Below are 25,803 nucleotides of genomic sequence, written 5' to 3' on the forward strand. Positions count from 1 at the left end.
CAAATGATGCGCACCCCGTCACTCAAAAAGGGAAAACATGGCAGTCCCCTTGCGCCGTTTACACCACGTTTCGCTTCATGTTTCTAACGGGCTGAAATTAGCCCACGACCTCGTGTCAAAATACAAGTTTAATTTGTTTGCCACCAGACTGACTGACAAGTCAAGACAGGTGGCTTTCCGGAAGGGAACGTCAGTCTTCGTTGTGAATGAAGGACCCGTTCAGGGCAGTGTGGGGTTGAATGAATGGCCGCGGGACGGTGGAACCGGCGAACACTCCGATAACGCTCCCCGAGTCCACTCGGAGAAACACAAGCTGAGTAACCCGTCGTGTCTTTACGATGTTCACACCCACCATCCGGTGGACTCTGTCAGTAACGTGTGTTTCGAGGTGGAAGATGTGGAAAGGTCGTTCAAGGTGCTCCGCCAACTGGGCTGCAACTTCCTTGTGCCTCCCACGACAGTCGAGGACGAAAATGGTCTCGTCACCTACTCCGTGGTTAAATCGATTGTGGGAAATGTGCGCCACACGTTGGTTGACAAGACAAAATACGGAGGGACGTTTTTGCCTGGGTTTACTATCACTGAAAAGGACTGGAGCTTGGAAAAGGAGGACTTGTCTTGTCCAGTTACCCATTTTGACCACATAACTTATGCCAGTCCCAGAAAGTCATCCCACCAGGTCATGGGGTGGTACGAGAAGCTTTTTGGCTTTCAGAGATTTTTCATTGATGGGTAAGTAAAGGCAAAAAATAAAATAAAAAAGAACGTATGGCAGAGAGTAGTTATGCATCATCAAGCCACACTGAATGTCATTCCTCGGTCAAATTTTGTTCTTAGGATGGGAATGTAATTTTTGTTTGGGACACTCAGAATGACATATGTATTCAAATATGTTATATTAAATTACTTCCAGTTCACTTGCTGTAGTATGCTGTTTATGAATGTTCATGTTGACAGCGGCGTCACCAAGGCCGTTTTGTTGGTTTAAGTTGCGCTTAGAGCTCACTATTAACCTGTAACTTGGTTCATGCTCAGCTACGTTTTGATTTTAACATTGGATACATTTTGACATTTCAAATTCTTCAAAGATTAGATTGTTCCCTCCCTAACCAAAAAAAGGGGGGGGAATGAAGATAAAGGCTCCATCTTACACAAATAGAGATGGTTTGAAAAAAATTCCTTCTATTTGAAGCTATTGTCTACATGCTAATTATAGTTGGTTCTTTTTTATATATATACATTTGTCTCTTTTTTTGTGATGATCATTGTTGATTTGAGCGTTGAATAAGGCAAAAGTTGTAATGAATCCTTTAGTGCCACCTACTGGTGAGAAATGGATATTACTTAGGAGGAATATCCATCCGTATTTGTTGGGTATTGAAAACGGAAAAAAAAGTCTTTTTTTTGGCGTCCTAAATTAGTTTAGGTGACCAAAGTTGACATTTAATACTGAAAATAGACATCTTTTTGCAGATATCTGTAATTAAAATCTCCAAAAACGACAACAACCAAAAAACGTCCTTCTAATTTGCAAAATCATAATTCTCTAGAGCTATGTGACGCTGTTATGTGGTGGTTTATCAAAAACCCAGTTAAGATGCATTAAAGTCTGTGGTTTTAATGGGACAAAATGTAAAAAATAAAAATGATTAGGATACTTTTGCAAGGCATTGTGTTTTGCTTTTCTCAGTGGTGTAACTGGATTTTTCAGACACCCACAAAAAAAACAATCCCTCATGGAAAAAGCACCACAGGTATTTTTCAATGAATGCTTATTAGAACAAACATTATGAAGTAATTTATCCCAATGTAAACAACCCTTTTTTTTTTTTCTTTTTTTTTAGCGATGAAGATGTACACGAAGGTTTCGTTGTGAACCAGGAAGGCGTCGGACTTCGACTCACTGCCATGCAGTACTGGAAGTGCAGCAAAGCGGGCATCGCTCTTCCCTTCCCTGACAAAAAAGAACCCGACTGCAAGTTTGTCATCGCGGAATCCCTTCCTCACGCAGGTACAGCAACCCGGCTGATACTTCGGATTATTCTACAGTTCATGACGTTGCAGCTTCTCACTGCACCGCTACTCATATTTTAGGCCGCAACCAGGTGGACACCTTCTTGGAGCAGCACAGAGGGGCAGGCGTCCAGCACGTCGCACTCTACACCAAAGACATTGTCTCCACTGCGCACGCGATGGCTGAAGCTGGAGTCCAGTTTTTCTCCCCTCCTCCTGCGTACTACACAGAGGTTTGCACACACCTTATCGCAATAAGAGAGAAGGAAGTTTAGAAGGTCAGTTTATTCAATGCTGTCTTTTTTTTTTTTTTTTAAGAAAATAAAATCAAAGTTGGTTTCACTCCTTTTTTTTTAGCCTCTCTCTGTGTAGATTTCCTGACACAGCTCAGCTCATAATCAGTCTCTTCAAGGCCACGACACCGCCCAGCACGGCGTGGACAGAGCCGCTCTTTGTTCATGAAAACAACACAGACTAAGACAGATATACAGAGTCTGGTTTGCATGCCATGTGTTCATTTGAGTATTTCGCTTTAAAAAGAGAAACTCCTAAAGAGTTATTTGGCAGTATGACATATTTCAAGCACTCATTTCTATTAATGCGGATGATTATGGCTTACGATAATCCAGAAAAGGCCACTGCTACAAAAGCAAAAGAATAACTGAAAAATGATTGTGAAGCAAAACATACTCAATAAAATATTGTTTTTAAATAGCTAATGTACTCTGTGATGGTATACATCCATCCATCCATTTTCTTTCACCCTTGTCCCTCAGTGGGGTCGGGAGGGTTGCTGGTGCCCATCTCCAGCTAACGTTCCGGGCGAGAGGCGGGGTCACCCTGGACAGGTCGCCAGTCTGTCGCAGGGCAACACAGACACACAGGACAAACAACCATGCACACACACACTCACACCTAGGGACAATTTAGAGAGGCCAATTAACCTGACAGTCATGTTTTTGGACTGTGGGAGGAAACCGGAGTACCCGGAGAAAACCCACACATGCACAGGGAGAACATGCAAACTCCATGCAGAAAGACCGGGGCCGGGAATCGAACCCAGAACCTTCTTGCTGCAAGGCAACAGCTCTACCAACTGCGCCACTGTGCAGCCCGTGATGGTATACAGTTATGGTTAAATAAAAAAAAAAAGACTATTTCCTGAAAACTAAGTAGTAAATTCCAAAAATATCCTAATAAATCAAAGCAAATAAATAAATTTTTTTTGTACAATGAGGATATTAAATTTTTAAATAAAACCTGGAAAGTTAGGGAGAAGCAACAACAAAACGAGAGTTCAAATAGTCAAGAAAAAAAGTCGGAATTGGAATATTATTAAGATAATATGGTTCACGATTCACTTCCCTCCTTCACGCCACACCTTTTTTAACCATCGTCATGAGAACCGCATCGCTCTCTGTGAGCATTTCGATCTTTGTCCCTCATACGTAGATTGCATGTGGGCGTCAGGCGCATTGAGAATCCATCCAACTGATTTGCAAACGAGCGATTTATCTAACACGTGACGCGTGCTCCGGCAGGTCGGAAAACTACAGGAAATGGAGGAGGCGGGACTCGATCCCCAGAGGCTTTCAGAGCACGGAATTCTTCTGGATTCGGACCTGCAGCAGGTTCCATCGTCACAGACGGGATGCAGCGAAAACAGAAGGTGGGTCACGACCTAGCAGTCAGAGTCAAGGTGGTTCATAATGTGTTTTGACCTTTCGGTTATGCTTTCAGATATCTCCTCCAGGTGTTTACAAAGCCCCTCTTCGCCGAGGATACCTTCTTCCTGGAGCTGATCGAGCGCAGAGGGGCGTCGGGTTTTGGCGAAGGGAACATCCGGGCGCTGTGGAGGTCCGTGCAGGCGTACATGGAGAACGAGAGGAGGGATTCTCAGGGAGAGAACGTGCAGTCTGCTCACTAATGACCGCCGCTCTGTGTTTTTTTTTTTTTTTTTTTTAAAAACGTAGCTTATTGCATGAGTGTTTTATACGTACTGTTATAACACTTAGACTGGAGGTCATATGCGAAGGAGCTAAAAGAAATGTATGAAATAATCGTAAAGCTCCTCTCTTCATGTTGTGTCGGTTGCTTTTCTTGGAACATGAACGTGACACTTGAAGGGCTGTTCTCTGTTTATCAAAGCAAATCAAGTGAACGGAAAGCAGCCGCACCATAATGAATCGATTTCCCACAGACTGAGGAGACGAAGCTCTGCCTTTAAGTGGACCATGCAAACTGGAAAGCTCGCAGAAACCTGCAGTTTGTTTTAGATGGTAGCACACACGAGGCTTCCTCTAATTACATTTCAAAGCACTTCTTTCGTGCATCGCTTTGCAAATCTATTCAGTCGTTTCAATTTTTCACATTTCGTTTTGCATCTATAAAGTTCAAATGGTTTTATTGGGGTTTAATATGACTGGTCAAAGCAATGTATTGTACATTTGTTGGAATTTAATAAGTAGTTTGCAAAATGTTTTACAAATAAAAATAAAAAGGGTATGACATGTATTTTTTATTTAGCTACTGCCTGTCCATCTAAAAAAAAAAAAATTATTATTCACACATTAATTTAATTACATTTAAGAGGTGGTACACACTCTTGGTGTTGATTAGCCACCATGGATGTTTCCGGATCCCTCACGAACCGTCACTGGGCAAACAGCTGCCCCTCTTCCAGACACAGAGGAGCTTTATTAAATCATGATTTGGCAGCGACTTGGGTTTGGATCCTCTGAGAGGAAAACCTTGAGACCCACTGAGATGAGTCTGTTCACTTAAACTTGGCTATAAACATAATGGGTGAGGATTAGTGGGAAGAATGAAAGGCAATGAAACCTAGATGGGGAACTCCATGAAAGCCATATGGTTCTTTTTATGTCCCGACTGTAGTTACAGGACCCCGCTGGGTAAGAGAACATTTCAACAACCTATTAAAAGACGATTCTTAAAGTCGTGCACTTCTAAATTTTTGACAAATGGTGTCAGTGTTTTTCTTTTAATCAGTCTGGTTGTTTTCGCGAAGCAACCAGATTCTCAGAGAGTTTGTATGTTTTTTTGCGTGAAGGTGGAATGACGCACACACTTTGGATATGAAGAGTAACTCGTTTCTGTTTAATCAGCCGAGAAACCAATTGCCACATATTTAGAAAGCCATATGGTTTTATTGGATTGATTGGACACTTTGCATGAATACCAACCTCTACTTGTAATAAAATGGGAATTGTTGGCCACAGAGGGGATTAACTGTTCATTAAAGTTGAGAAGCGATTGCTCCTGTAACAGGAGTTCTTCAGCCATCTGTCCCTGGCCAGTGTGAGCCGCAGATGGCACCCAGCATTATGCAGGGGACTCTCTGGAAGACGGCTTTCTTTTCTTTCTTTTTTTTTTTACTCTGATCTAACAGTAAAACCATGAAAAGTAAGAAAAATCAAACAATTAAAAATGATTGCAATTAGTCACAATGTCCATTTTTTTATAATACGTCTTGATCACTTTTTGATTCTTTTCTTGTAACATGTTTGGTGGACACTGCCCCCTATGGTTTCCACAGCAACAACACACCCAGCCAACTCTTAATTTCTTGTACTCAGCAAGTATAAATAAACATAAATTGATTAAAGAAACATGATTTAATCACCTGCTTCTTATCCGTGATGTTTAAGTAATCAATAGGTATTCATGTGATAAATTAGATGTAAGTAAACATGCATAGTTTAAGTAAATAGACAAATGATCAAAACAACACAGACACACACACACATTATTCATTAGTATTACACATCACAGTCAGTGGATAAGATTAACTGTCAGTTAAAATACTTTGTAGATAACCAATCACATTTCAGGATCTACCTGATGAGCCATATTTATAATTTTAAATAATTCATGATGTACAGAGCACATAACATTTTGACCAATTATAGAAAAGATAATGTGTTAGTTAATAAGTTTAATTCAAGGTTTATTTAACTACATTATTATGTTTTTAAGAAATGAAAGTCATTTATGAAAATGTGAAACCTCTTTTCTATCATGTATTTCTTTCTCCCCAGTGCTACTTTGCATGTGATCACTAAAGAACTGCACTTTTCCAACAACTTAACTCTAGGCTGGTATCCGATATTGTGTAGGAGACAAATCCTGGGTCACCCAAAAGGCAGGCAAAAAATAAAAGCAGACAGTCTAAAACCGAGCAGGACAGTCTGGAGAAGATTAGAAGAACACAGCAGATGTTACTCCTTGATTAACAATAGTGTCTGCCAGGGGTGAGCCTCAAGCTCCCCACCCTTATGAGGCCCAGTTAGGCGAATTCATTATGCCCCCCTTGGAAATGTTTTCAACTTACTGTAAAAAAAAACAAAAAAAATTTTTTTTGGGATATTACAGTAGGCGGAGGTTTATGGCGAAGGTGGCGAAGGTTTACTTTCGTATTCATAACAGTAAACCACAATATCTTATGGTTCAAAATTGTCAGATACTTGATATTATTATTATTCCATTGCAATGGTATTCAAATATTCAGAACCTTTACACATAAATGTCACATTACAACCACAAACCTCACTGGATTTTAACAAGGTTCTGCGATAGACCAACACAAAGTAGTGCTTGTTATGAAGTGAAAGAAAAACTATATTTTTCCTGCACAACACAAATGTAGCTTTCATGGAAGAGCAGCAAATAAAGAGTCACGTTAAAAGCACATTTTAAGGTTTTCTGCACACCATAAAGAGGACATACTAAATGTGAGGAAGAAGGCGTTCTAGTCAAAAGAAAACCAAACTGAACTATTTGGTTTACAGTAACAATGCAAACTTTGGTATAAAACTGACGCTGGAAACACCGACCCCACAGCGTCATACTGCCACCTCTTTGTATCACAGTGCAGATGTTTTTCTTCAGCAGGGACTGGGTTTGTGTGAAGATATTTTTACCCATTTAAAGTGTGAAAATGGGAAGACTAGCCTAATCATGATTAAAAATTATTTAATAGCCTTTCAACAGTTTGTGATTTGTGAAAATGCAATATGAAAAAAGTACTGCATTTCCTTAAAGAAATAGCTGAATTGACCCTGTTCATCAATCAAAGCTACTTATTATAGATATGTTCACTTCTTATTACTTTTCCATCTGCTTAATCCTGCCTTTGGACTGAGGAGAATGATCAGGATCTCTGAAAGAGACGGACATCCCACTATTATTTTGCCTGACTCAGAAGTTGTGGTTACTTTTCATTACTTTAAGGGGGTTAGACGACTGCCTGAAAGGATAGAGGGGGTGTTTCTCTCAACAAAAGTCATTCAAAGTAAATGTTTTCCATTCGTGTTCCTCAAACTTCAGTCCAGAAAACATAGCAACTTTAAGTATTGAAAATAATACAGATAATGACCGTTAAGTATGAGATTTAAAGGTGTTTTTAATCAAACGGAAGCCTCATATCTCCCCCCCCTCACACTGTATGAGTGGTATCGTCCACGCAAGTCGTCACAAGCTCATTAGCGTGTAGTTCTGTGGGACAGTAGAGTAGTGGGGCAGTGTTGTAGTTAGTAGAGAGCAGCTGAAGTGAGCTGTTCCCTTTGCTTCCTACCTTGTTGTTTCTATTTTTTGCGAAAAGGAAACTCGCCATGGCTGCGAGAAACTAAACAGCTTCTCTGAATTGTTGGAAACCCGAGGAAGTCATCACAGTGATGCTCGTGAGTTGGAAATTTTGTTCAAATGTTAGCAACATTGCTCAGAAAACTTACTGTAACATCTATAGCTACACTACAAACAATGTTATTCGTTTTGAAGCTATGTTACTCCTAAATTATGAGAATTGTCATTATTTTTGCAAGTGGTAGCGTCTTCGGGGGAGTCTGAATAGAGTTTATGTTAGCTTAGCTTAAGTTTTCCTCATGAGAACTGCTCTAGCTGTGTCCCTTTGTTTTGTCTGTTTTAGCACTCATAATTTTCCCTTTTAACTATTTTTTAAATATAAAGTCAGCTTCTCTTTTACTGTACTCTATCTGTATGAGACCGAAACTGTGAGAAATATGTTGGAGAAACTTCTCAAAAGTGTTTTAAAATAATAACCATGCACACGATTAGTTAGTTAATACTTGATAAAATGTGTTAATTAAGTTTATTGCATCAGGTGCTGATTATGAAGGACACGATCATTTAAGTATGGTTTCCACATTCAAACCAAGATGTTTGGTTGTTTAAAAACAAAAAAAAAAAAAAGTTTTCATTGCAGCTGAATACTTACTGACACCACCTTATTCTATGGCTGTGCTATTTTTCCTTTTGACTTTTGGTTTCAGACTGTGGCACCGCAGCGGAATGTGGTTGTCTTATCATTTTGAAAGCCAGTCTGTCCCTCAGGTGTGAAGTCAGGGTTAGCTGACACACATCCTACAGATTCAGCAGTTTACCATCCCGGCACCATAAACAAAAACAGAGAAACGTGAACACTGAAGTATCCCAGATGGCCGCAGTTGTCACTGTTAAGTTTTTGCAGTCAAATCGAGTGTTTCACTGCTAAAGAATTTCATATATTCTGCATGTAAAGCTAATACTTTACAGTTACAAAGGCTTAGCTGCTTTTGTCATGTTCAAAATCATGTTCTCGCTGTGGTTTAGTTCAGTTCCTCTGCCAAACTCGTTTCCCTTTCATTAGAAATGGGGTTTTAATAGAGTGTGCCAGTCACTTGTGGACCGGCTCAGTTTTCAGGCCACTTTTTCTTGTGACAAGAGCCATCCAGCTGGAAGGTTAGCTGCAGGCTCATGTGAAAAGATGTTGAACGTTTTAACTATGGAACTCATTACCACCATACCTTAGAAACATAAAGTCATTATCAAATTTTAAAACCGAACTCAAAACACACCTTTTTAGATCTGCCTTTTCCACATGACACAATTGGTTTGCCTGATTTTACATAGTTTTTATATAGATACATTGTTTTGTTTTATTTATTTTTATCTACTTTTACTTGTTACATTTTATTGTTTCTGTCACAGTTTTTTTTTTATTATTGTACGGTGTCCTTGAGTGCCAGAAAGGCGCCTTTGAAATAAAATGTATTATTATTATTATTATTATTAACTTGTCTCCATGAGAGGGTTGTCAATCATCAGGACTCCCAGATGATTTACCTTTCCTTTTTAGGTGCCACTGGAAATACTTAGCCGTAATCGTAAAACATATTTTAATTCACTTTTAACAACATTTAGATGTGGTCTTTGTTATCAAGCTAGATCAGGCCACATACTCTTTAAAAGATATTAGTGTTGAAGCCATATTCGAAGATTATTCCCATCTAAGAAGAGATAATTTTTTTTTTAAGTTCTTAGTTATTATTTATCTATTTAATTCTAAATAAAATAACCATTTGAGCTTGAAACACGGCAATGTTTGACGTGTCGATCACCAATCAAAGCCTATATCCAGTCCATTTGTTGGTGCATCTGTAGTTTCAGCTCCTTTTAACGAGACGCCCCAAAGTTTGCTGAAGTCACCAGAGTTCCCGGTACAGATCACAGCGTAATGCAGAGCTGCCCCCACCCCACCTGTTGCTGCATGTCCGCTGGTCAGATAGCTCAAAAGTAGGCTCCTAATCTAAACTACACTATGAGTGGGACTGACTTCTGGCTGGTTATGCTAGCAGGTTCCCTGACTAATTAAGCAGCTAATATCTGGTTGCTTAACCCCCTAGGGAGTAGGAGCACCAATACTGTGTCAAGATCAAAAGGATGATATTCTGCACACTACATTAAGTAATTATTTATCCCCAAGTCTATTAATCAAAATTACATTAACAAACACATGACGCAGAGAACATGATTGTAGATTTAATAAGCCTATCAGCCTATTGATTAACTATTCCTGCCGATTCCTATTTTGTACCATTAGTTGTTGTGTCCCCTTATCCACTGTGTAATTAAGAGACTTTGTTAGGTTTAGCATTCAAGCGGACAACTTTCTTCTCCAACTTGGACAAGTTTGTCCAAAGCCTCGATTACCGAGCTCAACAAAGCTCTTGTTCTGGACAAATGTATACAGTGCAAGCGATTATGTATGAGATAATTAAGCGGCGAGCCAGCTTTAAGAACCTGGGCCTCCCTGGCTGCCATGCGTAGCCATGCTGAGCCTTTGTGTTTATGGTAAGTGGGCAGCTGCATGCCTGTGAGACCTTGGCTGTACCCCAGGGCCTCGACTGAGCCCGATAGCTGCCATTGAAGCCTCCCGGCCATGCTCATTTCTGACTATTCACTCACAGCTTTAAAAAATGTGGAGCAAGCCTCCCGTATGACTTGGTTTAATTTCTGTGAACGTGTTGGGCAGCTGTGTGCTTGCCAGCACCCTACAATGTGTTTCATGAAGTTCCTTTCATTCAGTCGGCCTCGACAGTACTAAGTACCACCTGCTGCTCACTGGGAGCTAAATAATGACCCCAACAAAGGAAGTTTCAGGTTTTGAAAACCTGGAGTTTTCTCTGTGATGTGCAATCTGCTGCTGCAGCGTCAAAAAAAAAAGCAGAAATAGATGGCTAGATTTCACATTTATTTCATATCAGAGTTTCAGTTTCTACACAGATACACAAATGACACATTTTGTTTTCTGTTAATTACTTGCAGTTAATGAAAACCCTCCAGTTAAGTTTCTGAGACAATTACAATATTACAAAAACACCAAAATAAAGGTTTTTAGAGCCTTTTTGTCTTGACCTAACCATGGAGAAAGATTTCTGACTTGGCAGTTGTCCAGCAGACAGTCACTGAGACAATCCACAAGTAGGGTAATCCCAAAAAGGTAATTGCTGTACAAGTCGGCTATTCAGACTGCCGTATCCTAACATAATAATGGAAAATTATGTGGAAGAAAAAAATGTGGCGGAAAATGTTGAATGGAATCCAACTTGCTTTGACATCCGACGAACCAAAAGATTAGTATAGAAATGTGGGCCTACTGGAAGGCACGTACAATACAGAACATTCATTCAGCTTGTGGTATATTTTGTATGCATGACTGCATCAGTGTGACATGACATTTAGAATTGCTGGTAAAACCCACATTGCTTTAATAGCTTCTGTTGGTAATGTATCTTGAATTTCTTATCTTCCTCTTGACAGTTTTAGAGCACAAGCAAGAGGTCGAGTCTCTCCAAATTACCAATCAATGTGTAGCAACTTCACACTGAATATCAAGCACCTTAAAATGCTGTGCAAGTTTTTTTTTCTTCCACTCAACTTTCCCTCAAAAACATCCTGCCTGTGGAGGAAGTCAGTGTTTGTCTGCTGGACAACTAGCAAGTCAGCAGTCTGTTTATGTAATAGGACATTTCATGGTCATGACATAACATTTCTGTGTTAAACATTCTTTTTCTTGGTCTTATGAAATATTACAAGTTTTAGAGAAGCTCTATTCAGTGCTGGATTTTTATCAGCTGTAAGCCGAATCCTTCAGAATTAATAGTGATTTGTTTTATTTTTATTTTGAATGAGAAAAAAAAAAACAAGATTTTGGTTGTACTTTAACTCATTGGGATGAACTTGAATTCTCAAAAGGTGGGCGTAGATTTGTTACTCTTCAGGGGTTTAGCTATTTGCTTTGTTTCCTCAGGAATACTGTCTGCATAAAATGTCCCTTTTACTCTGAATTCCTCCTGCAGAGGTTACAGAGATGAGGAACAGTACAAATCCCCCAGTTAGCCTTCCAAGGCCGCCCATCTCAGGCGCTCGACTGATTCTCCTTTTGTTGAGACAGCCACAGTTGTCTTTCCATTGATTGGTATTTCTTTATGAATATCCAAACCTCTTCTCCATTAAACTCCATTAAATATTTTTGTTCTTTTTTTAAATTTAACATCTTCTTAGAAAAAATAAATCAAAGATTACATTACATTACTATTACATTCGGAGTAATAAATCTGAATTAAGCTGACGCCATATCAAACACTTTTGTTTCTACCAGCTGTCCAAGTGCTATAAAACAGATTAGTATTAGCTCTAATTGTCAGACACAAAGCTGACAAATCCTTATGTAATGGTGGCCTAACCCACGGGATTACAGTCTAGGCAATGTATGGAAAAGCTGCTCAAACAGAGCAGACGCTGCTGTTGGGGTCTTTGTTGGGATTGCTTTGTGTGGTCTTTATTTGCTCTAGATTTAACCAAATTTCATAAACAAATGCTGTCTCAAGACAAAGAGATCCCATTCATATCTATCTATATTTTAAAAAGTATTAACTCACTTTAAATCAATACACTTACGATGCAATTCAGTCACATAGTGGGACTGAGATCCTAATTAAAACGCAATATAATGCAGTTGAAGAACATTTGACAAAAAGCCCACTTGTGTTGAGTTGACCCAATAAGCTCTGTGGTTTCCTCATGTCGTATCTCACTTTTGCAGCACGATTGCTTGATGTCGCTGACAAACCAAAGCGACCATGGTTGAAAAGTTTTCAGTGACCACAAAGGAAGAAGGGCAGCATCTGCTCATCCAAGACAGCATCGTCATTGCCTTTCAGGACAGACGCCAGACAGCATTGCAGAGAGATGTGTTGGAAGTCAGTTTGTCAGTCTGCCCTTGATGGGAAGTGAAATGTTCTGTTGCATTGTGCTCAGCGATTAGACTTTCTCTGTTGTCATGGTGGCTAAAGATAAAACGGTTATCGGATGCCAGAAGCGTAGAGACTCCCACCAATTCCAGATAAATGGCGATGTCGCCAATAGAGGTGCTTTCAGGTTTTACATCAGAATTGGATATTTTTGTTGCTGAATTTGGTAGTTTGTCAGATGCAGCTCTGGGCACGGTAATGGATGAAGGAGTGCCAAGCAGGGGCTGGTTGGAGATTCTCATGGTAAGTTTCAAGAAACGAGAAAATTTGAAATTAGGCTTTAAAAAAATACCCTTGTTTCCTAACATTCATCAGAGTATTTATTTATTTTTATGCAAAAGACTTGAGCAAAAACTAGTTATTTTTCAATTAATTATTGCATAGAACATGTGAATTAGCTGGGCTATCTGCTCAGGTAGCCAGTCTACACTTGCTATTAGTGTACAGCAGCATTTGGCAGAGGGGCAGCGCTTGGTAACTCTACACTCGAGTGGTCCCAGCACTTTCTATGGGATCCCATTAATCATTTTTGCATCTCAAATGTAAATCATACGACTGGCGTAATGGAAAACTTTTAGTCGTAAAACTTACTGATTTCAAAGAAGCCAGCTGCAAATATATTTATCCTTTTGGGAAAATTTAAAAAAGGAATCAATCACATTTGGCAAACCAGATGTTATATAAAACCAGAAATCTATATTACGGGTAAAGCGTGATCTGTGCATCTCAAGTTATCATGTCATGGGATTCTGATATTGGCCCATGCCTGATCTTAGGTTTGCTTTCCAGGTTTTGTCTGTCCAAGAAAAAGCAGTCTCACTCTCTTCCTTTTATTATTATTATTTTTTTAATCCTAACATTTTCATCCTGTGTTTTTACTCACAATCCAAGACAAGCTTGAGTGTTTTTCCAGGACTGCAGGGCTAGGTTAGGCTTTTATAATTGTGTGTTCCACTTATGTCATGCAGCAGAGGAATGTTTATCATTATGTTATAAACCTCACCCACTTGAAGTACTCAGTTCAGATTTATAGGGAGAGGAGAAGGAAAAAGAGAGAGAAAGATGATTTAATTGTTGCAATTTTCTCTAGCTGAACATATTGGCGGTGTTTACGATGGGAGCGTGAAGAATGTCGGATAACCCTGGGAGTCGTCGGTCGGGAGGACTTCGTGTTGGTCGCTGTGTGTCTGTCTCTGGGTCATTTAGATGCGTAAACAACTGCTTCCCCTTCCGTAGCGTCAGTCGCAGCCATCTTGCAGATCTCTATAGTCGATGGCCATACCACGCACGTTATCCATCCCAAAGCTCTGCTCCTTTCTGTCACCAGATAAGCCCAAAGAGCTCAGTGAGTGTTGTGTCTTTTCCTCAGAACCCCTCTCTTGTTCTGTCGTCTCGAGGTGATAAGTGTTAGTGATGGTAGTCATTCGCTGAATTCAAACAGCACCTTTGGCGTGCTCCTGCATGGTCTTATGACGCTGTTGCACTCCACTCCAGCCCCCGCAGCAGCCAGGCCTCTCTGCTTGCGCCTCTTCTGTTTTTGTTTGCTGGTTTCCTGCAGTGACCTTCAGGGCGTCATACGACCATCTCGTGTCCTCTTTGTTCCATGACTGCTCTACCTGACGTGGCCTTGCATGCAACTGATTGCTGTGGTAGCGAGATCCTCTGCGACCATTATATAGATTTACATCTGACAAGGGGGGAAGGGGAGGCAATCAGCAGTTTTTAGTGTAATCGTGGAGCAGCGTTAATACAAGGAGGCCTGTTTTGATAACCGCAAGGTCAGCTATTCCTGGCGGGCCCCCGAGGAGTCAATTACACAACTCCTCTGTGAGCTCCAGAGCGGGACACTTTTAAGGAAACTCGCACGAATCTAAAAAGGTGGAGTTCCATTTAATGTGGCTTTCTTGAGGAGGCCATGCGGAAGTGAAAACACATGATGGCGGAGGAGACAAATGCAGTGTGTTCTGGGAATGCAGCCTCAGAAAAAAACTTGAATTCCCATTATCTTCCACATATGTAGATGTTGAACAGGATGCACGTGTTGGAACTGCAGAAACGGAATCCGTGCGTGTGTGTGTGTGTGTGTGTGTGTGTGTGTGTGTGTGTGTGTGTGTGTGTGTGTGTGTGTGTGTGTGTGTGTGTGTGTGTGTGTGTGTGTGTGTGTGTGAAAGGGAGAAATGGAGCTTGGGTGTTTCAGTATTAAAACTTTAACTGTGCCTGGAAGGCCACTCTTTATGGTTAAATGTCTGTGAGGGGCTTTGGGTTTCAGGTTAGTTTGGTGTTTAGTGTAGAGGCTGTAGTAGAAAATCTGCAATAGTTTGATAATATTCCAGATTTACAAAGTTTTTTATTTGAGTTATTTTTTTTTAAATCCACCCATGTGTCCATCCATCTTCCTGTTGTTCCAGTCGGCATTGGAAACCAAAGCGATTGTCAGAGAATTCCTTTTGGGGATCTTAAGGGTTTCTTTTCCATTTGATGATGCATTTCAGAGCCTCCAGTTCGGGGATCCCTTCTTCTCTGTTCACAGCTTTTATAAGGCCGACAGAATGTTAAAAATGCTCCCAATTCTAATCCCGCTCTCATCTCCCTGTGCCCGCTCAGGTTTGGGCCGAGAAATGAAGCGCATTCCAGCCAACTAATAGCACCAAGCCCGAAGAGATGGCCCTCAGCATGAACTGCCATTACTGGACCGGCTGTGGACAGGGATGCGTGTTGTGATGGTGATCATTTACAAGAAAACAGTGGAAAAAAAGGGCGGCGACGATGTAACAGCAACACGTACGGACTTGGGCACGGTGAGAGGATGTTTTCAGATTACGTAAGCAGTTCCTTGTGTGTGGAATGTGTCATTTGGTGTTTGTGTGACGTGTGCTCTTCAAAGGAGAGCACAAGGTGCTGCTCTGAATTAAAACCACCTATTTCTCTTAAAACAAAGCTGAAACCTAACTTTCTCAGGCAGAATATTTAACGGCTGCCCGAGTGACTCACAGGACATGACATAAGAGAAACAACGCGAGTGCTTTTTACGATTATAAATGCAGGACATTTATGCTGCAATTACAGATGATTGCATCATAAAAGCTGGTAGCATTAACCAAGATTTCTCTTGGAATGACAGTGTAGTATTCTTTACACAAGGCTGACCAAGTCTGACTAATTTTTGGTTCTGCATCCCTGCAACTTGAAGCTCTGCCAGCAGAGAAGAAAATTCCCCCACTTATGTGGACTGAGATTGCCCTCAGTCTCATGAAGTGAAGTCATCGTAACTCCGCGGCCGAACTTTTGTTCACCACTTTCTTCTGTTTTATTGAAATTATTAACTGCTACCTCTGCAATCCCACATTCCTTTTATTTTTGTGGTGTTCAAATGAGCTGACAGAGAATCTTGTTCTGATTTCTAACACTTCCAGGCGCCGACCATGAGCCAGGGAGCAGCACTTTTTTCTTGTGGACTCATGGGTAAGCTTTCCTTATCTCACTTGATTGATATGCAGATGTGCTCGAAACTTTTACACACTTTGGTAACGTGTGCTGTGACTTACTAGCTTCTGAGGATTTTGTCTCAGCTGCTTTTTCTGGAGAGTGGAATAGTTATGCAAAAAGCATCATTAAAGTCTAGAAAAGAACGTTTAAATTAGTTATACAAAAAAAATGGATAGATGCTCAAATATATACATAAATAACCACTAATATTTGTTTACCTTCTAGCTTTTTTTTAAGTCACCAACAAGTTTCTGATGTATTCCTGATCGGATATTTGACTATAAATTGTGGACTTCATTCAAATTAAAGTTTGTTGGCACAGTTCTAACTTTTAAGTTAACTTTCTACATATTTTTATCTGGTTAAGGTTGGCGAAGCTAAACATTAGCCAGCTTTATCCATCCTCTAACTGGTTTGTCTGTTTGCCATCACTGTGCTGTTTTACTTTAAGTTCAATCATCTAGCTGCTGATTTAAGTTGAGGTTAAAGCATTCGTTCTAAATCATTTCCACCCCACAGCATTATTCTGCCACCACCATCCTTAATAATCATAACTGAAAGGCCAGAATGTCAAGTTCAAGTCTGTAGTTGATTCAATATGCTTTATTCATTTTCCTAAGCTGAACTTTGCTCACAATGTCATTCAAGGCACAAAGTGGTTTAAATGCTGCTCTGCAGCTTGGAAGTGTCCGGTGGGTTTAAGATATGGAAGCTGACTCTGCTGCAGTTGGTTTAAGGCCGTGTGGATTCATGTGAAACATGCCTTACAGGTGGTTTTCACGTACAAGAATGTGTTCAAGTGAGTTCATGTTAGTAAGTTTATCTTTGTGGAAATCTCCTCACACCCAAACATGGTAAACCTGATTTTTCCAACTTTCCTGATGAGACGAAAATGTCTGATGTTCTTGGAGTAACTATGAACTGAGGTGATGATACTTCCCACAGGCCTTGTTTTTGGTTCTTGTTTTGATCATCAGTGACGTTTATCTCGAGAGAGAGAGAGAGAGAGAGAGAGAGAGAGAGAGAGAGGAACAAACGTCCTGCATGCTATGAATGGATAGTTGCTGCCGTGTTTAGCTGCTGACTCACCACACTCATGTACCTTTATTCAAAAGAAAAGACAAAAATCAGTTGGGAGGTGACTTGGTTTCCTGTGCTCCTGTTAGCAACAACTCGGGTCATCAGAATGTTTGCGATGTATATATATTTACTCCGACTCCAGCACATTGAGCCAGCTGGACGTTGAGCTTCCTTCCTTTTTCCAGTCGGCACGGCGACTACAGCACTGCCTGAGGGACAGGGCAGGGTGTGTTTGTGGTGAATACAACACAAAGCAGCGAGTGCTATGAATACGGAAACAATCCCGAAGCAGAAGTTTGACGTCACTTATGTCTGCACAACCTTGGCATATATAGTAACAAAAGAGCAGCAGTTTGGTCTGTCAGGATAATAATAATAATAATGTACTTTCTTTCTAGTGGAAAATTGTCTCTATGGAGTAAGAAATTCAGCACTCAAACCTCAATGCTTCTATCACTATTGAACAAAACAATCAATACAGACCGAGCGTGGGCTTTTTCATCAATAGTAATACAACCGTCGCGGCTTGGGGGCTGAATTTTACTTCATAGTGTCAATTTTCCACTACGATTTCAAGCAAGTTAACAAAGCCTCTGCAACAAACCATGTGAGACTCATCTGTGAACAACGGCAAACAAAGGCAAGCAACTTAGATTTATAGTATTTTAAACCTTACAGTCAGCAGGGATGTCAAACTCATTTTCATTTTGGACAAAATCGAGATCAGGAATGTCCTCAAAGGGAAGCCGTGCCAGAAACTCATTAATAAAAGTAAATTGGTGTCTGTGTATTTGATGAGTACTTCTTAAAGTTAAATAATATTAAACATCTTTTCTCTTTGAGGTAAGTTTTGTTTTATGTGTTAGTCTGGAGGGCCACATTTTGGTCTTGAGTTTGACCCACATGCTTTGCAACCTATTTGGAAAATTTGAGTGTTTTTTTTTCTGTTTTTCCCCCCGATACCAGTAAGTGGCCCATTCTTATCGGAGACACTATTAACGAGCTTGCTCTGAGCATCTGCTGTCTTGCGTTGAGCATTTTGAAAAGGCCGCCGCTGCTGTTTGTTACAGAGACGAGCCGATGGCGTGAGGTGGGGACCAGCTGCGCCTTGCAGCAGCGGCCTGTCGGAACCAGCCTGGAGAGCCTGTGGGACGTCCTGCCCGACGTGCACAGGACTTCTGCCCACTGGGGCTGGGATGTGGGCTCCACCTCCAGCACCATCTCCAGCCTGCTGCAGGACCTGAGCCTGACCGAGGCCTCGCACTCCACCGCGCCCCCCAGCAAGCGCCAGTGCCGGTCCCTGTCCTGCTCTGACGAGCTGAGCAGCTGCCGCTCCACCTGGCGCCCTCAGGGCTCCCGCGTGTGGACTTCGGTGGAGAAGAGGAGGTGCCACAGTGGGGGCAGCGTTCAGCGCGGCGGCGGCCTCGCGAACACGCAGCTCTGCTTTCCGGCCATGCAGCGCAGCTCCAGCTTCAGCCTGCCTGCCCGCTCCAACGGCCAGGAGCAGCCCTGCTTCCCCCAGCTGTCGTCCAGACCTTCCGCCTTCTCTGGCCCAACTCCCAACTCCACCGATCCGTCTGCCCAGGCCCTCTACCTCTCCCATGAACAAATCTGCCTCCCTGAGGCGGAGGAATCCTCACCGGCGAGCTCGCCAGACTCCACTCCAGAACTCGAGCGTCGCAGTGGGGAAGGTGGCCTTGCCCGGAGTCGCTCCCAGCCGTGTGTCTTAAACGACAAAAAGATTGGTGTGAAACGCAGGCGGCCGGCAGACTCTCAGAAACAGAGGCCTTCCCTGGATCTGGCAAAGATGACTCAGGTTAGTGTTTGGAGAACAGACCATAAAGTAGGAAAATATGCAGAAGAATTTCCTGTTTTCAGTCAGTTCGTCATTATTTATAAAGGACAAGATAAAATGCTGCATCTCAGATAAGAGACAAAGGAAAACAAAGACCAAAAGGAAAATAAAGGGATGCTGGTTTGGAGACTGAGAAAATTGTTTAAATGGAAAGGAAGAAACGGTGAACTTAGACGAAAAAAATAACTGATTTTAAAAACAAATTAAATGGCACACAGATTGATTTCTGAACATGTAGGTTTTATTTATTGGCTTCTAACGGGGGCTGAACAGTGCAAATTATATTTTCTGTAAAAAAATAAATAAATAATAATAATTGTACTTCTTAGTCTTTATAACATCTACCAGATGTAAATTCTACAGACATCTATTGGAAAAATTCTACATTTTGTGATCCAAACACGATCATGACCTGTGAGATTTAGTCCATGTCCTCCAGCCTCTGTAACATTTGCGTGTTACACTCACAAACGTCATATTTTAAAACATTTTCTTGCTTGTCATGGCGTGAAAACAAACACTTTTGGTAAAGGTTGCGGCAGTCTCCCTCGACACACCTCGCAAGTGTCTGTCTCCCTGCATTGTCGTTGAAAGCAGTCATTCATTCATGCAGGCCTGTTGAGATTCACATTCCATTATGTGGGTGTGTATTTGCATTCGCATTCAAAGAGGAGGATTCTGTTGTATTTATTGCCTGGGAGAAGACAGCCGGGTCAAAGCAGATTTCTAGTAAACGGGTTCGCAATCCAGCACACCTCTCTTTTTTAGTTTGCACGTCCATGGAGGCGTTATGTCTTCCTGCCCTCGCACGGAGTAAAGTTTCACGTATTTTCATAAACACAAAGCAGGCCTTGGCCTTTCGGAGACAGTCATTTGGAGTCTGCTTGCTGTGTCACTGTTGTGACACAGCAAGCAGACGCCGCAGGAGCTTCAAACAGAGGCGAGGTCAACGCAGAGAAAAACAACCAGAGGCAAGACAAGCAAAAGTGTTTTCACACTGTTTTCATCTGCGGATTTTCTCTATTGATTATGTGTTGTTCTCTGATTCTGTGCGGAAGGACGACGTCAGGCAAGGCAGGGAGAGAAAAAAAAAAATTGAAAGCTGTTACCATTTTGGAAAAAGTTCTGCAGAAATCTAAAGAGTTCCTCTTTTCAAATTAAGAAACTCGTAAGACATGTTTAGAGGTGATAAGACTCTGAGGTTACTCCCCCCCCACCCAGCTGTAGGACTTTTCCCCATCTACCTTATCAGGACTCAAAGTCACTTCACTATTCAACGATTGCCCGCAGCGTTGCTGAATGTGCGTCTCCGGAGCGTACCGTCATCCAGACACGTCGGCGGTGTAGCTTTCCCGAGGAGAAACCAGTCGCCTGCTGCGGAGCTCGGCCTCGCTTTACTAATGTCAGGAAGTGGAGCGGTGGTGGCTGAAGGTTATAGATTATCAAAAAGATAAGACGGATTTCTGTTAATTCAGCTTTCTACGGGGCCCTATAAAAGTATCCATGCCCCTTGGCGTTTTCTACGTTTTGTCAAGTTACAATCATATTTTACAATGTATTTCATGGGGACTTTTATGGGATAGAAAAGTACAAGGTAGTGCATAAAAGTGGAGTGGAAGAAAATGATGATTGTTTTTTGTTGTTGGCCACTGTATTAATAAGCAGAGTCCAGCTGTGTAATTTGATCTCGGTGTTAATAATCCAGGTATTCTGTGAAAAGCCTCAGAGAACATTAATTAACAAGCAGCATAATGAAGACCAAGGAACACAGCAGGGCAGGGATGAAAGGTGTGCAGGACTTTAAAGCAGCTATCCCAAAGCAAAGCAGTGGTAGTAAAGCTGGTAGAACAAACAAGGAAATAAGAGCAGGTACTGTTGAAACCAGAAGATTACATACACTACATAAAAAACATCCCTTCTGTCCTTTCAAACAAGATAGCAGTGTTTAAGGTGTGGCCTTAACATAAATCTACAGGTGTTTACTCCAGTTATCTCAAATATATCAGTTAACCTATCAGAAGCTTCCAAAGCCATGACATCATCCGGGCTTTTTCTCTCACTGTTTTAAAGGGATAGCAATCACTCCGTATGAAAACTCCTGATTTCGAAGATATTAATGAATGAACCTCTTAGATTCTTCCTCTGGTTGTTGTGGCATTTAGCAAATATAAATAATTTTGGTAATTCTAGCTGACCTAAAAGATAAGACGTTTGGTCTGGCTTAACTTCAGACAGAGACAAAAGGTTCATGTGTCTAAATACAAATGCTTACTATTTGTAAAAGAAAACTGGAAACCGTGTATCATTTTTCTTCAACTTCAAAACTATGCACTACTTTGTTTCGATCTGTCACAAAAAAAAAAACAATAAAATACATTGAAGCCTAGTGGTTATAATTTAATGAAAGGGGAATTAACTTTTGCAAGAAACTGCATTGATCTCGTCTTTCTGGATGTTGTGGAGTTGAGGTCAGCATCTGAAGCTTTGATGACTTTTTCATTTTGCTCAGTCCCATGTTGTTGTTGGGTCCCTTCCACCGGTTCTGTCCCGTGTTTTGATCCGGAGGTCTGACTCCGGAGTCTGAAATGCTAATCCAACAATGCAATAATCAGCATGGCAGACGAATGTCCCTGCTTTCCCAGAGCCAAGAAAAACATCAGTATTCCTCTTTGATCTCCAGCGATCGTCCCTGTCTAGAAGGTCATGGGTGATGGCTTCAGCTTTCGCTACCCCGGTCCTCATTCTTCACATTTTCTGCTGTTAAATGATGATAAATCACTTTTAAGATATCTGAACTAAATTCACTTTGTTTGTTGTTTTTTTTGTTTGTTAGATAAATGACCTAAGAGCTCTAAGTTGGAGTTCGGAAATGAAAAGCGAACCCTTTAGTTTGGGTCTGAGTAGATTAAACTCGTTGAAAATAAACAGCTCTGCGCTCACCAGCAGTTCCTTTCAGCAGAGAGTTATCTGATCATAACAGCTCGAGTTTTACTCCTCAGTTCTGAATGTGGCTTACACTTAATGCTACATCTGCGCCTCATCTGAGATGTGCAGATTTATGGATGTTGCAGCTAACGCCACTTCCACCGCTTGCAGCTGTTCGCCCTGCACTTGTTTGTGAAGGGAATGGCTTTTTAAAAGACGGGCGGTGCATTTGAATTGTCTACAGAAACGCGTAATGGCCAACTACTGCTGGTGTTTATGAGTTCACCCAGAGCACACATCAAGTTTTGTCAATCAAAACGTATTCATTTGAATCTTGAAATCGTAGGTTTTTCCACCCCAGTCAGCTAAAGCTATTGATCAACTTCATCCACACGGCTCTCTAACTTAACAGTCCTATTCCTTCTAAAGGTTACGTAAGCGTGCAAATGACGGGGTGGGGGGGATTCACAGAGTCACAGAGGCCCCATTCTCTCTCGTCCCCCCGGCCCGACACCGGCGAGGCATGAGGCAGCTGTCCTGCCTTCTCCATATTAGCCATACAGATTGGATAAGCCTCTGTCGTAAAGGCTTCTCATTCCGGCACGCACAGCTGTCGCAGGGCATGCCCGCAGCACCACTGGCACATGTGTATTCGCCTGAAAAAGCTTGTAGGTTTCCCCAGATCTAAGTGCGCATTGTGCAGGGCCATCGAGAGGCCAGAGGAGTCAAAAGGCTGACACGAGTGATGTACGGCCGCTTGCTGCGTGGGTACTCGAAACACAGATCACAGCTTTGTAGCCTCGACCAGTGTGAAATGTGAGCTGAATTAATGCCCCAAGTTTTCAGTTTTTTGGGGTTTTTTTTTATTATATATTGTTCATGCATTTTTAAAAGTAGCGCTGTTGTGGTTCCATACTTTCATCACATAGTCTCAGAAGTAATAACGAGAAGCAATGGTGCAGATTAATTTCATCTTTTAAATACAGATGTGACTAAATGTCAGTAAATGAAAAGAATACTTTGGTTCCTTGGTTTCGATGTAAAATTTTCTACCACATTTTTCATTCCACTCAACTCTCCTTTAATATTATTGGGTGATGCACTTTGTGACCAGCCACAGTTTCTTTAGGGATGAATTACTGACCGTCTGCTGGAAAACTGTCAACTAACCCACTCCCAGTGACTGCCGAGGCCATGACATCCCATATCTCTACAAAACGTTTTTTTATCTTAAGTTATCCATATAAATGAAATTTAATAAGGTTCATCGTTGTGCACGTAATGGACCTTTGAGTTTCTCTTCTTGATCTGAATTACTAAAATAAATTAACATTTCAAAGATATTCTAGGTCATTTAGATGCGGCTGTAAAGTATAAATATCTTTTTAAGAAGTGGCTTATAAACTGCCTTTAATATTCAGCACTGCTGAGTCACCTTTATGTAATCTTGGTGCTGTTAATATAATCTTTATTAGTCATTTCTTTTTCATATCAAAAGTTCAGGCAGACCTTTCATAGAGGAAATGAGTAATTTATTGTTACTAATTTGTTCCGATTCAGAAATTAGGATATTCACAAGGTTGTTTTGATTTCTTTTTTCCCCCCCCCGTTTTTCTACAGAAACTTCGGAATTTCCACAGCCTCAGCTGCCCTGGGATCACAAGCGACGACCCGCTAAAGTCCGGCCCGGCGGCCCGCTCTCTCAGGCCCAACGCCGACGACCTGTCCGACAACGAGGACGGCTCGGAGCTCAACGGGAACGAGTCGTCCGACGCCGACTGGAACCCCAGGGGCCGCGGCGACAACACGGTGGCGGGAACGACCGGAGGGAAGGACGGCGAGACCCTGTGGGTGGGGCTGTGCAGCATGACGAGGGACATGTACCAGCTGGGAGGAGAGCTCGACATCGAGCAGATTGAGAGGAACTGAGTTGAGCTGCTTTTTCCTCCTCCGGCGGGGAAGCTAATCACGGGACTGGAAGTTTATCACCAGGTGGTACAATAAACAGTGCTGATAGTCTTAAGGACAAAGCAAGAGGGGAGCTCATGCAGAGAGCATTCCAGGGCTTCTTTTTTTTTTTTTTTCCTTCTTCTTAAGGAGAGACTGAACAGGAGTTTTGTGCTTTAAATGTCCATGTTTGGGGACTTTGTGTTGTTAGAGGCGAGCCCCCCACCCCCATTCCCACTGTGCGGTGTCTCAGGATAAAACGGAAGTCAGGGAAGAAGGATCTGAGTTGAAATAAGAAAAAACAAAAAACAAAATAGATACTCTGACATCACTCTAACCCTGAATAGCCTACTTGTGCTTTGTTTGGAGAGAATTCACAGCAGGTTTGTATAAATTCTCTGCACTAGAAAGAGTGTCTTTATTTTTCCTCTGACGTTCCTCACTAGCACATAGGTACATGATGGGGACGAATGAACACCACTTATCGAGCTACTGTTGAAGCTCTGTTCACTCTTTGCTGAGCAGCAAGCAGCACAAAACGCCTATAAAGTATCCGGATGCTTCATGTTTTACTGAGTAACTTCAGGCTCAACTCTGAGATCTGAGCTCCCGAATGTCTGGAAGACGCTTTGAGATGCTAACTGTGTTAATGTTCTTTCTTTCTTATGATTTGTAACTACAAAGTTATGTAAAACACGAACATAATTTCTATAAAAAAAATAAAAATAAACACAGGTTTGAAAGTGTAAGTTGTAGTCACTTTATTTGACTTGATGTTTACAATCTGTTTTGCACGCTTTGCTGTTTTGTGTCTTGTTTTTGTGCTCAGGTGCTGTGCCAAAAAATATATCGCTTGAAGTTTTTCACGTTTTCTCACGATACAACCGCTTTATTTGGGTTTGGTTTGGTTTGACAAATACCGCAAAGAAATGCAAAGTTGTGCAGATTTTACATATGAAAATCTAGAAATATTTATCTGTATTCAGACCACAAGTCTTTTCATGGTTTGCACATGCAAAGTTTTTACTCATTTTTGCAAACTTTCTCAAAGTAAGCTGGATCATTAGTCTTCACGTGATTTGATATCGACCTATTGGATGCAAGTCTGGACTTTGACTGGGACATTTTTACTCATGAATTCAATTCGTTTTAGCTCTGGCTGTAGATTTATTGTTGGTGTCCTACTTTAGAGTTCAAGTCCAACTGGTTTTAGTCTTCCTATTAACTCTGGCCAGCTTCCCTGTTCCTGCTGAAGAAATGCATCTCCACAGCATGATGATGCCATCACCATGCTTTTACAATGGGGATTGTGTGTTCAAGGTTATGTGTTTTGCATGTAAGCTTTAAAAATTAAAAATGCATATATACTATTAACAAAACAAGTACGAACAATTGCATAAAATGGGGGTCGAACACAAATAGATGCCACACTTCCTGGCTTTTATTTGTAAAGAATTGTTTCCATCAAACTTTACAATCATGGAGTACTTTGTGTTGATGTGTCATAAACTCCAAATATGGTCCCTTTTAAGTTTGCGGCTGTAATGCGACAATATGGAAAAAGTTCAAGGGTCATAAATATTTCTGCGCAGCACTGTATGCCATGTTTCCTTAGCCGGCCTACTTTTTTTTTTTTACGAGATGACATGAGGTCTGACATTTTATGTGTTGGAACAGTTTCACAATGAAAGAGGTTACACGCGAAATAGATTCAACAGTTTACTCGAGGACTTTGGTCTCACGCTGCTTTTTAAGCAGGCAAATAATTGTTTTAGATGTGGATGCACTGCGAGTTTATAGATTAGATTATTCTGCACAGATTTTCTTTTACAGCCTTTCTCCAGTAAACTGCACATTCGAGTTTTAAAACACGGGTATTAGTAGGGC

General features: G+C 41.3%; 2 protein-coding genes across 3 annotated transcripts; both read left to right on the forward strand.

The window, feature by feature from the left end:
* On the forward strand, positions 1-4,527 carry hpdl (4-hydroxyphenylpyruvate dioxygenase-like). Its single transcript, XM_008437137.2, has 5 exons — positions 1-732; positions 1,845-2,011; positions 2,095-2,246; positions 3,555-3,682; positions 3,754-4,527. Exons 1-5 carry the CDS (start codon positions 38-40, stop codon positions 3,938-3,940), a joined length of 1,329 nt encoding a protein of 442 aa, XP_008435359.2. The 5' UTR covers positions 1-37; the 3' UTR covers positions 3,941-4,527.
* Positions 4,528-7,521: 2,994 nt separating this feature from the next.
* fam53b (family with sequence similarity 53 member B) lies at positions 7,522-24,665 on the forward strand. Of its 2 annotated transcripts, XM_008437138.2 has the most exons (5): positions 7,522-7,712; positions 15,228-15,421; positions 16,037-16,085; positions 18,260-19,005; positions 23,590-24,665. In XM_008437138.2, exons 2-5 carry the CDS (start codon positions 15,332-15,334, stop codon positions 23,896-23,898), a joined length of 1,194 nt encoding a protein of 397 aa, XP_008435360.1. In that variant the 5' UTR covers positions 7,522-7,712; positions 15,228-15,331; the 3' UTR covers positions 23,899-24,665. The 2 variants fall into 2 exon arrangements, with proteins under 2 accessions (XP_008435360.1, XP_008435361.1); XM_008437139.2 differs by lacking the exon at positions 7,522-7,712 and having other exon boundaries at positions 15,325-15,444.
* Positions 24,666-25,803: the final 1,138 nt, after the last annotated feature.

The sequence above is a fragment of the Poecilia reticulata genome, chromosome 19 (assembly GCF_904066995.2).
Source record: "Poecilia reticulata chromosome 19, P_reticulata-male-v2, whole genome shotgun sequence".
NCBI classification, from domain to species: Eukaryota; Metazoa; Chordata; class Actinopteri; order Cyprinodontiformes; family Poeciliidae; genus Poecilia; species Poecilia reticulata.

Bases quoted from the DNA above. Each gene is read 5' to 3' on its own strand.
- fam53b (XM_008437138.2), top strand. From the start codon at position 15,332: ATGCGTGTTGTGATGGTGATCATTTACAAGAAAACAGTGGAAAAAAAG. The intron at 15,422-16,036 runs GTGAGAGGATGT...TAACACTTCCAG, and splicing joins CACGTACGGACTTGGGCACG to GCGCCGACCATGAGCCAGGG. The intron at 19,006-23,589 runs GTTAGTGTTTGG...GTTTTTCTACAG, and splicing joins ATCTGGCAAAGATGACTCAG to AAACTTCGGAATTTCCACAG.
- hpdl (XM_008437137.2), top strand. From the start codon at position 38: ATGGCAGTCCCCTTGCGCCGTTTACACCACGTTTCGCTTCATGTTTCT. The intron at 733-1,844 runs GTAAGTAAAGGC...CTTTTTTTTTAG, and splicing joins CAGAGATTTTTCATTGATGG to CGATGAAGATGTACACGAAG. The intron at 2,247-3,554 runs GTTTGCACACAC...GTGCTCCGGCAG, and splicing joins CTCCTGCGTACTACACAGAG to GTCGGAAAACTACAGGAAAT.